Raw genomic sequence first — 15254 nt, 5'->3', positions numbered from 1 at the left:
CAAGAATATTGGAGGAAAATGGCAGCTACTGCATAAACTGGTGGCCTCTTATGTGGACCACCATTTCTCCAAAAATGACTCAGAGAATTGCTAACTTTAGGACATTCCCTTTTTTGGGCAGGGGAATAACAATCACCAACCAGGAAAAGCGCCAAAGAGTTTCTCAACAACCCCCCTCCCCACCTCTGTCAAAACTGCATAAATGGCCCCATTTTATTGGGATGTGATTGGGTTGGCCTACATGCTTCTTTGGGTCCTTTCCAACTCTACGATCCAAGGATGCTAAGAAATGAGGGAAGGCGCTTGGCGCAGCCTTAGGCCCAGTCAGTGTGGGTGCCTCACCTTCCCATGGGTGGCTCTGACCGAGGGAGGGATCGTGCCTTGCTTTTGAACTGGGGGTGGGTGCGGGGAAATGGGGAACAGTGGGAGGTAACCGCTGTCTCTCCCCCACCCACTCCCGAAGCTCAGAAACATAGGGCGCTCTTGTTTCCTACACCCTGTTTTCCACCCTAGGGGAGTTTGGCGAGGTATGCAGCGGCCACCTCAAGCTTCCAGGCAAGAGGGAGAGCTTTGTGGCCATCAAGACGCTGAAATCTGGCTATACCGAGAAGCAGCGGCGGGACTTCCTGAGCGAGGCCAGCATCATGGGCCAGTTTGACCACCCCAACGTCATCCACCTGGAGGGGGTGGTCACCAAGAGCCCCCCTGTCATGATCGTTACTGAATTCATGGAGAACGGCTCGTTGGATTCCTTCCTACGGGTACGCTGTTAATGGGGGAGGCTGGGAGTGGGTCCAATGACTGGGGAGAGGTTCCTCATGGAAGCAGCTGCCCTCTTTGTGAGCCTCTCTGAAGACCTGGAAGAGAGATGCACAAAAGCAGGTGACAAACACACACAATTGGAATTGTGGGCGAGGTGGGTATCAGCTGAAAAGGGGCTAAATATGTCATCACGTTGACTCCCTTTTTTTTCTATCCGTTTAAATCATTTCTATTCCACCTGCAACCTTGCTTAACCGATCAAATTGAACATTACAATATTTCAAAATGAAACACTACATATGAGAACCGGATACAAAAAGAGAGTGGAGAAGCACATTTAAAGCAGCATAATTAGTGAGAATGCGAAGCAGGTGCTTAAACATTGAAGAAAAGCATTGCAAATGTAAATCGAAAACCAAAATACAATTAAAATTCCACATGTAAACATCATTAACAGCTAAACAAAATAAATGGAATCGATGTTGCATCTGCACACAAAGTCTCTGGGTTGCACCTAATGCTAGTAGTAAGAGCAGATCTGTTGTACTTAAGGGACATGACTAACTTAGGTCCACTCGCTTCCATGGGTCCACTCTGTGTAGGGCTTAGTTGGAGACAGCCCCCTGTTCTCATTAAGCATAATTTACAAACAGATCACTCACCCACCTCCATGTAGGGCCGTACAAGATCATACAAACAGCAATCTAACCCCTCCCCTCCCTACCTCCCACCCATGTGGATCCTTAATCTATACCATCTTTTCTCAGCCTTGGGTCCACAGATAGTGTTAGACTGCAACTCCCATCATCCTTGGCCACAGGTCCTCTTAGCTTGTGGTGATGGGAGTTGTAGTCCAACAACACCTGGGGACTCAAGGTTGAGAACAGCTGCTCTATTCTCTCACTCCACCAAGTGTATTAAGAGCTGAGTGGTAGGAAGCAGTCAAAGAGAGCATAGAAACATAGGGAGCTGTCACTTCCTATGGCCCATCATGTTCAGTACTGTCTACACACTAGTGACAGCAACTCTTCGGGATCTCAAGCCAAGGTCTCTCCTAGCCCTACTTTAGGTGCCATTTGAACCTTGGACCTTCTGCATGTAAAGCAGATGCTCTACCACTAAGTTAGCCTCCTTCCCCAAGGAGCAGCTGTTGTACATGTTTTGTTTCCTGCATATTGGAGGACAATGTCGTCAGACAGAATTTCCTCCCCACCGCACCCTCTGGATAGGGAACCAACTGACTGGGTCTGATTAGTGCAAAGCCCTTGAAGAGCAGCAACCTGCAGTGCTCAGGTCTCTGGGGCAATCGTCAAATTTCTCAAGGGCTGCCACATGGAAGACAGAGCAAGCTTGTTTCCTGCATCTCTTGATGGGAGGACCCAAACCTGTGGATTCAAATTACAAGAAAGGAGATTACAACTAAACATAAGGAAGAACTTTTTGATGGCAAGAGCTATTTGACAATGGAACAGAATACCTTGGAAGGTGGTGGGCTCTCCTTCACTGGAAGTTTTTAAACAGAGGCTGGGTGGCCACCCATCAGGGATTCTTTAGTTGTGATTCCTCCACTGTAGGAAGTTGGACTTGATTCCCCTTGCGTTCCCTTGCAACCCCATGATTCTATGAAATACATTAAATTAGGGGAAATGGCTTGCAGAAATGTGTGTATCAGTCAAAACCACTTACATAAATGTGTATAATAGGAAAAATTCACACCAAAAATCTGATAAATTATCATGAGGATTCGTTTAAATTTTTTGATTGTCTTTGTTATTGCTACAGCTCTCTCTCTCTCTCTCTCTCTCTCTCTCTCTCTCTCTCTCTCTCTCTCCCTCTCCCTCTCTCCCTCTCTCTCTCTCTCTCTCTCTCTCTCTCTCTCTCTCTCTCTCTCTCTCTATATATATATATATATAGTTCTATATACATATATTTTTGTAAGAGCATGAGACTCTTAATCTCAAGGTTGTGGGTTCGAGTCCCACATTGGCCAAAAGATTCCTGCATTGCAGTGAGTTGGACTAGATGACTCTTGGGGTCCCTTGCAGCTCTACAATTCTGATCCTATGAGCCAAGGTGATTAGCCAGGTGGTTTGGTGGCCTGAATTCTCCTTGAAACCTCTTTTTATCCAACCGTGATCTCCACTTGACCCTGCCAACCTTTTTCTCTTCTACCCTGCAGCAAAACGACGGGCAGTTCACTGTGATTCAGCTGGTGGGGATGCTACGGGGCATTGCCGCTGGCATGAAGTACCTGGCCGACATGAACTACGTCCATCGTGACCTGGCGGCTCGCAACATCCTCGTCAACAGCAACCTCGTCTGCAAGGTCTCGGACTTTGGCCTCTCCCGCTTCCTGGAAGATGACACCTCAGATCCCACCTACACCAGCGCCCTGGTAAGACACAGGAAGGAAACCTTCCGGGGTGAAGGCAGGATGGAGGGGAAACTCAGTGGTTTCCAAGGTGGTGTCAGGCGGCACCAGGATAAGACCAGGAAAAGTGCTTATCATCTGCTTTTTATTCAATATTTACAGAGAGAGGCTTGGGAACACAGCCTCTTGGAATAATGGCGTTGTCCCAGGTGACTCTCCACCCCCTTTTTCTGCCACTTCCCCATTTGTCATCACTGCCCTATGGGTGGCGCTGAGGGACCTTTGCTTCTGAGCTCCTTGCTCTCCTACTTTCAAGGCTCGCCAGGTTCTGGGAGAGGGGGGTTCTAGAATGCTTTCTAAAGACACCGTGTCCGTCAGCTGTCACTCCCCCTGGTGTGTCCTCTTCCTTCTCCTCCTCCTCCTCCTCCTCCTCCTCCTCCTCCTCCTCCTCCTCCTCCTCCTCTCCCATTATTTCCCAGCTTTCCCCTTCATCTGCCTTTGAGCTGTGACCTCCCTCAAGCCCCTGTTGTAATTCTGAACTGTCTTCTTCTTCTCTGGAAGGGTCAGGCGGTCTCCACCATTCCTCCTCTGCCGAGTCCCTGACAGGTGTTCAGGTGGGTGGTCAATCTCTGGGAGGAAAAACATGCACCACACTTAAGTGGATAGAGAACCCCCCCCCTTCTCTCATAAACACTAGACCTCATGGGCATGCAATGAAGCTGAAAATTGGAAGATTTGGGACAGATAAAAGAAAGGGCTTTTTCATGCAGTGCATAGGTCATCTATGGAACTCACTTCCACAAGAGGTAGTGATGGCCAGCTTGGAGGGCTTTAAAAGAGGATTAAATTCATGGAGAAGAGGGCTATCAATGGTTGCTAGCCATGATGGTTATGCTTTGCCTTCACAGTTGGAGGCAGAAATGCTTCTAAATACCGGTTGCTGGAAACCACAGGAGAAGGGAGAGCACTCTTGTGCTCAATTCCTGCTTGTTGGCTTCCCACGGACAGCTGGTTGGCCACCATAACAACAGGATGCTGGATGAGATGGGCCATTGGCCCGATCCAGCAAGCTCATCTTTATGTTCCCCTCCTGAGAAATTGCCTTGCCACCGCTTCATCACGGGCGTTCTATTCTGATGCTATTCAACTGAGTTCTACTCAGATTAATGGACCTAAGTGTCCATTGCCCACAAGGAGCTGGGAACAGGTATACTTCAGAATCTCCAACTCATCGCTTTAGCAGAAAACCCCATGGAAGTCTGCTAAAATGATGTGGGAGGTGGGCAACACAACTCATTTAGCAGCACCTCGCACATGGCGTAGTTGTAAGATCATGTGGTTAGCAGGTGGAAGCCTCCCTCCACCTGTCGAATTTGGCCCGCAAGGACAGAATCTTGGTGAGATTCTGGCCCGTGGGGCCAAAAAGGTTCCCCGCCCCTGGCGCAAATGGTTCAAGAAATGCTTCCCATAAAAACACAAAGAAAACTGTTTCTAGAGTTGGCACAGTGGATCAGAGGACTCTGGGCAGGCCAGGGACATCTCCCAATGGCGTGAGTTGCTCAGCCCAATCATGCACAGGAGAGAAGACACACACAAGAAGTTTCTTCTGGAGAGATGAGTCGGAAGGGTCACGGGGCACCTTATCTGGGTCAACCTTCCACAGGAATCTGGCTTTTCTCTGCAGCAGACAGAAATGGCCTTCGCCAAAGGCCTCTTAACTCAGACCCGGCACGGCAGTGTTAAGAATTTATGGCTCTTCCTCTTTGATGATCAGCGAGGCTGCTGAAGCATCACTGATGCTGGCAATGAAGCCTCTCCCGTTGCATTTTTTATTTGGTCGGTGCGAACAGCGCTGGGTGGGGGTCTGGCGCTGTACTGTCACAGAACTGGATCGGTAAAGTGAAAACAGGCAACCTAATTTTTCCTGACCTTCCTTGAAAATAAGGAAATATATTGGGGGGGGGACCCTTCTGGATTGAGAGCAAAGATCTGCCTCATTCAGCATGTCTGTATCTAGCGGTACCCAACTTGTTGCCACTGGGGAGCATTACCAACAGGACAGAAAGGGGGTGTCCCCCTCCCCCCGCACAAGCATTTAGTATTCAAAAGCCGACTGCATCTCAACATGGGAGTTCTAGTTCTATCTTGCTCTCGTGCCTCGAAAGCTCCCTTCTCATTGTATTTATTCACTTTTGTTGCATAAACTTTATGCGCCGCTTGATTGTAAAGAGAAAAACAGCACCTCTAAGCGTTTCGCAAAGAGGATAAAATGAAATTATCAGTAAAAAGTGCAAAAGCAGCCCTTTAAGACATTCAAAAGGTAAAATCAGCAACATGTCAAAATACACATCCATGTTCTGCATGTCTGTGTAGGCATGTCTTTTTTAAAAAAACCAAAACAAAACGGTTTCTAGCAGGCACTGAAAAGAGTACAGGGTCAGTCCAAGATATTTTGGCACCAGAGGCAAACCACAAAATGGCACCCCTTTCCCCACTAGGGAAGAAGGGGCGAGTGAAGGTCTAAATCAGGAACAAGGGGGCAATAAAGATCTACATTCGGAGCTTCTGTCCCTGTAGATCCTGCCACCTGAGGCATTCACCTTACTGCCAGGATGCTGTCAGTTGCTCCCGGCTGGTTGCTCAGGAAAGTATAAAGACAAGGAAAGGTTTCTTACCATCCTTTTTTATTTCAATCTTTACAGAGAAAGGCTATCGAACCCAGCCTCTTGGATAATGGCGTTGTCCCAAGTGAATCTCCACACACACCTGTCTCTCCCACTTCCTTATTCGTCACTCCTATGGGTGCTGTTACATGCCCTCTGTCTTTGAGCTCTTTGCTCTCCTACTTTTAAGGCTCGCCGGGTTCTGGGAGACGGAGGGTCTGGGGTGCTTTCTAATGACAACGTGTCAGTCATCTGCTACTCCGCTTCTGCCTCCTCCTCCTCTCCCATTATTTCCCAACTTTTCCCCTTATCTACCTCTGAGCTGTGACCTCCTTCAATCCACTGTTGTAAATCTATACTGTCTTCCTCTTCCTCCTCCCTGGAAGGGTCAGGATGGGGAGGCGGTCTCCAGCATTCCTCCTCCTCTGCCCAGTCTCTGACACTTACCTTGCCTCATGGGTGGGCCGGCCCTGGTGAAGGCAGCTGCCTGAGTTCCAGTGTGTAGATTCTGCCACATTAAAATAAGGATTTCTTACCAACGCGGAATGGGTATTATGTTTCACCTGTACTGGTGCCAGTTCTGCTGATTGAAGCAGTCAAGTGGACATATATGGAGTGACTCCCATAGTTTTCAAACCAGTATCTTATGGAGAGGATTCTTGGGTTAGTGGTAGCCTTGCTTGCTTGAAGAAACCTAGGCTCAGCAGCCCACATTGAATGCTATCACTTCATCAACCGGTGAAATATTCAACTGAGGAGTCAGGGGATGAGATACTTACACTTGCATTAATGAGTGAGAGCCAGTGTGGTGCAGTGGTTAAGAGCAGTATACTCGTAATCTGGGGAACCAGGTTCGCGTCTCCGCTCCTCCACATGCAGCTACTGGGTGACCTTGGGCTGGTGACACTTCTTTGAAGTCTCTCAGCCCCACCCACCTCACAGGGTGTCTGTTGTGGGGGAGGAGGGGAAAGGAGATTGTTAGCCGCTTTGAGACTCCTTTGGGTAGTGATAAAGCGGGATATCAAATCCAAACTCTTCTTCTCCTCCTCTTCTTAATGGTGCTGCGGTGCTGCCAGGTATGAGTACAGGTGCAATTGGACCTATGCCAACATACTAGCCTCCTTACAAGAAGTTGGTTAGGGCTAACTCTTATTTACTTGTTCCCCACTGACTCCATTAGCAGCCATTCCACTTGGCTGGGGCTGATGCAAGCAACCCAAGCGAGAAACCCTGTGCTCCACCCCCACTACAGGGCGGAAAGATCCCGATCCGTTGGACAGCACCGGAAGCCATCCAGTACCGAAAGTTCACTTCTGCAAGCGACGTGTGGAGCTACGGGATAGTCATGTGGGAGGTGATGTCCTATGGAGAGCGGCCGTACTGGGACATGACCAACCAAGATGTAAGTATGAGGGACTGCTGGTGGACCAGGGTATCTTTAGACTGAGAGATGATAGGGTAGCCATCTTCAAATATCTGAAGGGCTGTCACGTGGAAGATGGAACAAGATGGTTTTCTGGTGCTCCAGAGGGTAGGACCTGAACAAATGGACTCAAATGACGAGAAAGGAAATTCCTATTAAATATTAAGAAGAACTTCCGGATGGTAAGAGCTGTTTGACAGTGGAGCTGGCTGACTCCCCCAGAAGGTGGTCAGCTCTCCTTTTTGGAGGTTTTTAAGCAGAGGTTGCGGGAGGCAGTGCAAGACAGGAGTGCCTGGCGTGCTCTGGTCCATGGGGTCACGAAGAGTCAGACACGACTAAACGACTAAACAACAACAACAAAAAGCAGAGGTTGGATGGAGGTCTGGCAGGGATTTGCTGAAATTCCACTTGGCTGCCAGTCTGTTTCTGGGGACAATTCAAAGTGCTGGTTATGACTTATTAAGCCTTATATGGTTTGTTTGTTTTTAAGGAAAGGGCATTTAATAGTGCTGTGCTGTTTTTAATATCTGCATTTTGATAGATTCCCCCCCCCTGCATTGTTTTAATTCTATCAAGGTTTAATTATTATTTAGTGATGGCCTTTTATATGTTTTTGTATTTTATCTGTGGTTTGTATTTTTGTCTGTAAGCCATGTTGAGTCCCAGTCTAAGGAATAGGCGGGGTATTAATAATAATCATAAGCCAAGAGAGGCATTCTGTCTCAGCCTGTGGACTGCTGTCATTCTCAGTCTGATGTCAAATCCCTGCCCCTGTAGGAACATGATCGTCTCAGGGAGCTGCCTCAGTTCGTAGCAGCTCCCAGCCTTTCTCCTTGACCGGCTCCTTCTGCTCTGTGCTCCTGCCCTTCCTCCAGCCCTGGAGCTCTCCACCCCAGAAGCCATTGCTGGCTAATTGACAGTGATCTTTCCAGCAAGGGCAAAGCGTTCAGTAACTTCACCCCCGATTAGCCTCCTCGACCCGGGCTGCGAACACCAGCAGAGGGGAGAGCCTCTCATGTCTCTAGCAGGGCATTTGTGCGGCTAGCGTAGTAGGTGGGGGAGGGGAGAGGAGAGGAGTTCCCGGGGGGGGGTGGAGCAAATTCATGTGTGTGTATTTGCATGTGCATAATGTGCATTGTCACATCCCCAATTACAGATTGGGAGCGGCAGCCTTGCCCGTCAGACGTCAAGGCCGATGGATGCTTAGGCAATATTTCCCTTTGGATGTGGATTAAGTCTGTTGACGTGGCCAATTAATGAGCCGCTTCAGACAACGAAGGAGGGGAAAGCTGTGGCTGAACCTGTGAATGAACTCTCAAGTCACATTTGTTTCCATGAGAACGGTGTCCTTTAGCCATCAGTGGTTGGCTAGCAGTCAGCATCTACAGGACAAAAAGATGCATGTGGGCTTTTCCCCCCCCCCCTTGCAGGTAATAAACGCCATTGAGCAAGATTATCGGCTCCCACCACCCATGGATTGCCCCAGTGCCTTGCACCAGCTCATGTTGGACTGCTGGCAGAAGGACCGTAACCACAGGCCCAAATTTGGACAGATTGTCAACACCTTGGACAAGATGATCCGGAACCCAAACAGCCTGAAAGCCATGGCACCCCTTTCCTCTGGGTAGGGAGCAGGGCACACAGTGGGGGATCTGCGGCCCCTCCAAATGTTGACTAGACAACAACTCCCATCACTCCATGCTGGTTAGGGTTGATGGGAAGTGGAGTTCAGCATCTTCTGGATGGCAGCAGGTTGGGGAAGGCTGCTCCAGAATTTTACCCAAGCTAAAATGGGTTTCTGGTTTCCCAGAGCCTGGCACTTTGGGTCAGGGATGCCTACATGCAGTGCTTTACTGCTGAGTGCTGAAGATGCTTGAGGTTCACAAGGGAGGCAGGTGGTGTCTAGTAGTCAGGAGCCCAAGTCAAGCAGGGAGCCTACAGGACCTTGGACAGCTCCAAGGGGTCCTGCAAAGGCAACTGCCTGAGAAGACCTCTGGATAGAGAGCCAGAGCCAACTGAAGCCTTATGCAGGCTGATCCTTCCTGGAATGTGTCAAGCTCCAGCCCCTGGGTGGGGAGGAGGGAACTACCTGGTTGGCTAAAGGGCCATTGCCTTCTTTTGCCATTGTTGCCTTTTGCAAGAAAGAGGCACTGCAGGAGACTCATCCTTTGAATCACAGGGTGGTGGCCAAGCTGCATTCCCTGACCACAAGGCTCCCAAATGAAGCACCCGGGGTTCTCCCCTGAGAAAGTAGCCTGGGACCTGTCCTCATTGAAGTCCTACACCATGCACATCATGGCCCCTGAATCATTAGAGTTTCCAAGAATGTGGGTCAGGTCTTATAATCTCCCTGAACCAAGAGGGTCTTCCAGCCCTACCTGGTGATGCCAGGGGTTAAACCTGGGACCTTCTGCATGCAAAGCAGGTGCTAGGCGCTTCCCTTGTGAAAATGATCAGGGTGGGTTTCTCCCATGCCAAACAAATCCAGATCTTTTCTTTTGCTCATTTGTTGCAATCTCTCCCACCCCACCCCCTCAACTCCAGGATTAACCTCCCCTTACTGGACCGCACCATTCCAGACTATTCCAGTTTCAATACTGTGGACGAGTGGCTTGAAGCCATCAAGATGGGGCAGTACAAGGAGAGCTTTGCCAGTGCTGGCTTCACCAACTTCGATGTGGTGTCCCAAATGAACATGGAGTAAGTTCCAGGGGAGAAGAGGTGGATGAGTACTAGCCATGAGGCCTATGTTCTCAGCAATGCCTCTGAATACTAGTTGTTGGGAATTACAAGTGGGGAGAGTTGCTGTCGCACTCAGGTCTTGCTTGTAGGCTTCCCACGAAGGCATTTGGCTGACCACTTAGCAAAGCTAAGCAGGGTCCAGTATGGTTTCAAACTAGATGGGAGACCACATGTTGAGATTCATGGTCCCTTCCAACTCTATGATCCTATGACTGAGTTTATAATTAATAGTGTGCGGTGCCCCCAATTTTTGCTGCCACTAATGCTTCTCTCTTGTTGTTGCTGTGGGTTTTTTTTCCTCCTCCCCTAGGGACATCCTGCGAGTAGGGGTCACATTAGCTGGGCACCAGAAGAAAATCCTGAACAGTATCCAGGTGATGCGAGCACAGATGAATCAAATCCAGTCCGTGGAGGTTTGAGAAGCTGGGTACTTGCACACACCTCTCCCTCAAGGTCCTGTTCCCCTTTTGTCCCTGTGTGTCTGAGCCCTTGGGCGGGTCTTAATGCTCCCCCATGGAGACAGCAGCTACAGGGAAGGGGCAGCCACAGGGCAAAGATGCTGCAGACTTCAAGAATCCAGAAAAAAAGGGAAGAGGAAGGACTCTTATTTAGAAGGATGTTTTAAAATGAAACAGAACCGCAGTGGATTTCTCTTTAAGGGCTCTGAGACAAGCAAGCTGGGGAGGGATCCAGAGGGACCCTTTCGCCCTCCACCTTTGCACGAGTTGGACCTCCTGGGGCACAGAGTGGACCAGAAAGTCTTCAGGGAGGGGGGGGGGAGGTTACAAAACTGCATGTGTTGCTGGGCATGCCCTCCCCTTCCCACAACAGCCAGCAGACCTGCGGACCGAAGAGGGGACAAGCGCCGGCAAACTTTCCACCCATGTAATGGGGTCACCTCTAGAGTCACAGACTTCAGAGATGGACACGTCTTTTTAACTTCCTTTCCTCTGAAGGACTGGATCCAGGCGAAGCTCACCCACCCACCCATACCTCCTCCTCTGTATGAAAGAGAATCTTTTCCCCACACTGGGGAAAGCAAAGTCATGGGGCTTTCGGAGGTCTTGGTCTCTGTTGCGCTGGGACTGTTTTTGCAAGCGGCGCCTCCTAGAGGCTCTGCACGCTGCACTTCCCGGTGGCAGCTCCTACATATCAATATGCACAAGACATTTGAAAGGCTTCATGGTTTGCCAATGACCTGCTTCCGGCGGGAAACTCCCTGCCCCTCTCGTCCCGTTCCATGCAGTATGTTGTAGATTTGATGTGCATTTCCATCTGGTTGTCGTTGTTCCATCTTTTTCTACTTTGTTTACAATGGGATGTGGGGGGAGGGGGGAATTATTATTTTGGGGGGAGCCGAGTTGTTTTGTTTTAACAAAAAAAATGAAAACGGGATGGCAAATCCACTGTTCTATTCCCCCAGGGACACTCTGTTGTCTCCTCCTGGACAGCTTCCTGGCTGAGCACTCCCAGGGGGCCGTGAGCATTTCAGACACACTCTAACCCCTCCCCATGTTCTGCCAGGCTGCTCCTAAGTCCTTTGTCATCCCTTAGCAGTTGTCTCAAAGTTAGTTGGCTTGTCTGCTGTTTCATATTGGGGACCACTTGCTGAATCTCGTGCAGAGATGTTGTGATAGTTTTCAAAAAGATACCAACCTGGGAATTGCTCCAAGGGGGCCTTAAACTGAGAAATTCAGCTGGGAGTGAAGAAACATCTAAGAGGGCTGGAGGAGCATGGGGCCAATGGTTCTTGAAGTCCTCTGACACACCCTCAACTGTCCTTGAGCATCCTGAGGAGACTGGAAACAAAAGTGGAGGTAGGTCAACAACAGGGGAGCCTGTAGCCTTGTCAGGAAAGGCTCACGGCAGGACTTTTAACCTCCAGCCCAAGGCCCCATATCTCAGTCTTGGCAGCCACAAGTTGGAGCCCAGCTGGTGCTCAGCACATGGGTGGTATTGTGGGTCTCAGACCTGCCATGGCCAAGCTCTGGCAGGTTGTGAGGAGGACTGTTGGTTGGAGCTTAACCTTGCAGAAAGTCTATCCTCATTGACTCAGTCTGCCCTTCTGAAGGTTCAAAGAACAGGGAAAGTTGTGAATAGTTTGGAAACCCACCATGCCACTGTCAGGGGGATCACAGGTTGGAAAGGGTCACTCTGCTTAGCTCGGGGTCTCTTATTTCTGTAGGAGAAGGTAATGATAACCAGCAGTGCCAATAGTTTTTCATCTCACATAATTTTCATCTCTCTGGGTTCGAGAGACAAAGGCCTGGTTCAGGATAATGGAAAATTGCAGACATCTGCTACATGAATGAGCAATGCTTCCTCTTTCATGCAAATCAGAAGGAGTTTGTAAACTTTGGCTTCTAATTTTAAAGTAGTAACAATTCCCCATGACATCCAAACTTTAGCGAACTGTGGTTTGTTTCACCTTAGAGAGAACAATCTGGGATCCAGACTAAAGACAAATCCAGAATAAAACGTATCCCCAAATAAAAGCATAGATTCATTTTTTATCAATTAAATATTGTGCAAATGGTCATGAAAGTACACAGAAGGAGAGGAAAACTCTGGGAGAGTGGGGGGGGAACAGGAAGAAGGGAACTCTGATGGGGCAGAAGAATGGGGCAGCTTCTGGAGGTGTCCGAGGCTGCGTAAAATAAGGTTAGAGTCCTAGGTGGGCTCCTGGTTTCCAGCTTTGAACAAATCATGGTTTCCAGTATTCAGATGTCATGAAGAATTAAAGTAGAGCTAATGAGCTCAACCAGCACTGAAACATTTTTTCAGATCCTGGTTTGTTCTTAAATCCTAGTTTAAACAAACCTTCAATCTTTGAGTTCGGACATTGTGGGGAACTGTGCCTTGGTTAAAAACAGATCAAAAACATCTGATCTCTTCCTTGTGACCAGAAAAGAGGAAAAGGAGAAAAGGAAAGATACAACCCTTAGCTTGTCATGGCAGAAAGCCCCAATTTTCTGTTACTCCTGAACTGGGCTGCTGTAGATAGGTTACCTGGGCTGATTTAAAAATAAATAAATACAAATGCTGGCAAAAGTACATATACTTTTGCCAGAGGTATGTGCGCATGGCAGGGAGAAACAGATTTCAATGTCCTGAAATCTGTCATCATCCCATACAGTTATTACAGAATCAGGTGTAGCTTGGCTGTATAGAGCAAAGAGCTCTTACAATGCCATGGGTAGCATTGATCCCTTGGGTTGGTGGGGGAGGGTGTCCCATTTCAAGCCATCCCCATTTAGCGCCACACCAAGCTATCCCCTGGAACCTGAGCCAGCCTTGGCCTTTGTGCTCCACTGCCTGCCTTCTGGTTTTCTGTGCAAGCTCCTTTGCACGGGGGAGGACCTGGCGTATCTTTGCACTAAAGCTGCCCTGACCCTTCCCTCCTGACGAAGGCCCGGTCTTGTTCCACTGGGTGCTGCTGGTGTCACGGGAGGGAGGGCAGGGGAGCTGTCATCACCAGCAGACGGGCAAGACAACACAACACACACATCTACCTGAGCCATTTCACTGTGTGTGTGAGAGAGAGCGTGTACTCGCAGCACGCCTAATGCAGACTATGATTTCAAGAGAAGGGGGCTTATGGAGACTCGCCTCATTTCTTCCATTTTTCTAATGAGATGGGACTCACCCATCTATGCTAGATATTTCATTGTGACCTCACCAGGATCCTGGAAATCTCCCCTACTTCTCCTCGACTGTGCTTCCTTCCTGCCCCCCCCCCGCATACACGCACACTTCTCTTTTCTCTGTCCTTAAGCCAGCAGAGAGACTTATTTTGCAGGTATTTCAAGTGCGGTGTTCAGAATCAGGACTCTGCCATGCCAAGCACTTGCCTTTAATTCACCAGAGCTGTCCTGTCGGTCCGCATCACCCCATTGCAACTGCTCAAGTCACCCTTCTGATTTCTTCCAACACGCTGAGCCAGCACCCACCCTTTCCTCATCCCATGCCTGCCACCTTCCTCTGCCATTGCCACATTTTCTTCAGCGATCCTGGAGCTGAAACGGGATTGGCAGCGTTCTGTTGAAGATAGCAATAAATCGTCAGGCCCTGGGCCCTGGCACTTCTGGACACTGTGATAGGGCTAGGAGTGGAGAGGGGTGGCCTGTTGTGTCGGAAAGAGCAACTTTCTCAGTAGGGAGCCAGGATTTGCATATCAAAGGCAAGCACTTTGGGGCTGCTGGGAGAGAGGAGCAGAGAAAAGCAATTCCTAAATGCAAAAGTTTGATAGAACACTCAAATATTTCACTGTGATTTTCTTTTCTTTTTTAAGCAGAACAGTAACTGAACTGGAATTGAACTTCCTTGGTTTAAGGCAGGGGTGGAGAAGCTTCTCCTAGCTAGCTTCATTAGGTCCACCAGTCTCCAGATTTGGAACACTAGACTGTTTTGGTCAAGCCATGCTCACATGTCCTACATCTGATGACATACTTTATGTCAGGTGTGGGGCAGATAAGGATGTGGCTGGAAGTAGGGGGTGTTGCTGTTACCACCAATCAGCTGATCACCAGGGCAGGTGAAGTGCAGTGCCTATACCCACACAGTTTGCTTCCAAACCACATGGGCAAAAATGGGTTTCCTGGCCTTGATGTCAGGTGATTGACAGGTGGGCAGGCTGCCTGCAACCTGCCAAACCTGACCCATAGTGGGAGGGGGTTGTAAGGATCCAGCCCATTAGCCAGATCCAGTTCACCACCCCCTGCTTTAAAACTCTACCCATGAACAACCCCACCTTGCAGTGCAATCCTATACATGCCAACTCAAGAAGTCAGTCCCATTGAATTCAGTGGAACAAATGAGTTGTGTGTTGGGCTTCTTCTCATCTGGTCTTCTTTTATGCGTTAAAGCTTAGCTTTGAGTCCTCCATGTGCTGTTGGTTTCCCAATATACATCAGCCCTTGCCAGCCTGATCAATGGTTGTGGGGTATAGAAATTGGGAGGGCTGCAGGTTCCCCAGCCCTCTGTTAGATCTTGGTCTCTGCTGCCCAACCCCACCCTTCACACATGCCCAGTAGCATGGAAGCCGTTTCCCCATGGGGCCATCTCACACTGCTGAGGATAATGATGGGTTAATTATCCAAAGGGTGGAAGAAAATATGAGATGCTGAGAGAACAGACATGGGGCAGATTGGGTTCATCCTCAGTGGATATTCCTTCTACTGGAGAATCATACCTATAAAGTGGGGTTACAGCCTGTCCCTCTTGTGACTTCCAGGAAGACTCAATGGCCTCAGCATCTTCCTTGCCTTTCTTTCATGAGAACAGGTTTTCCAGA

The 15254-nt window shown here is 49.1% G+C and overlaps 1 protein-coding gene across 1 annotated transcript in view; it reads left to right on the top strand.

Annotated features, from left to right (window-relative positions):
- The window catches only part of EPHB2 (EPH receptor B2), a 79996-nt gene extending 67493 nt beyond the window's left edge, over positions 1-12503 (top strand). Inside the window, exons 10-15 of the mRNA XM_035119893.2 lie at positions 514-761; positions 2942-3157; positions 7049-7198; positions 8650-8843; positions 9764-9919; positions 10272-12503. Coding sequence (XP_034975784.2) covers positions 514-761; positions 2942-3157; positions 7049-7198; positions 8650-8843; positions 9764-9919; positions 10272-10380 — 1073 coding nt within the window. The 3' untranslated portion in view covers positions 10381-12503. The remainder of the gene's footprint in view (positions 1-513; positions 762-2941; positions 3158-7048; positions 7199-8649; positions 8844-9763; positions 9920-10271) is intronic.
- Positions 12504-15254: the final 2751 nt, after the last annotated feature.

This window comes from Zootoca vivipara, chromosome 6, assembly GCF_963506605.1.
Source record: "Zootoca vivipara chromosome 6, rZooViv1.1, whole genome shotgun sequence".
Lineage (NCBI taxonomy): Eukaryota > Metazoa > Chordata > Lepidosauria > Squamata > Lacertidae > Zootoca > Zootoca vivipara.
This window is presented reverse-complemented; position numbering and strand designations above follow the sequence as displayed.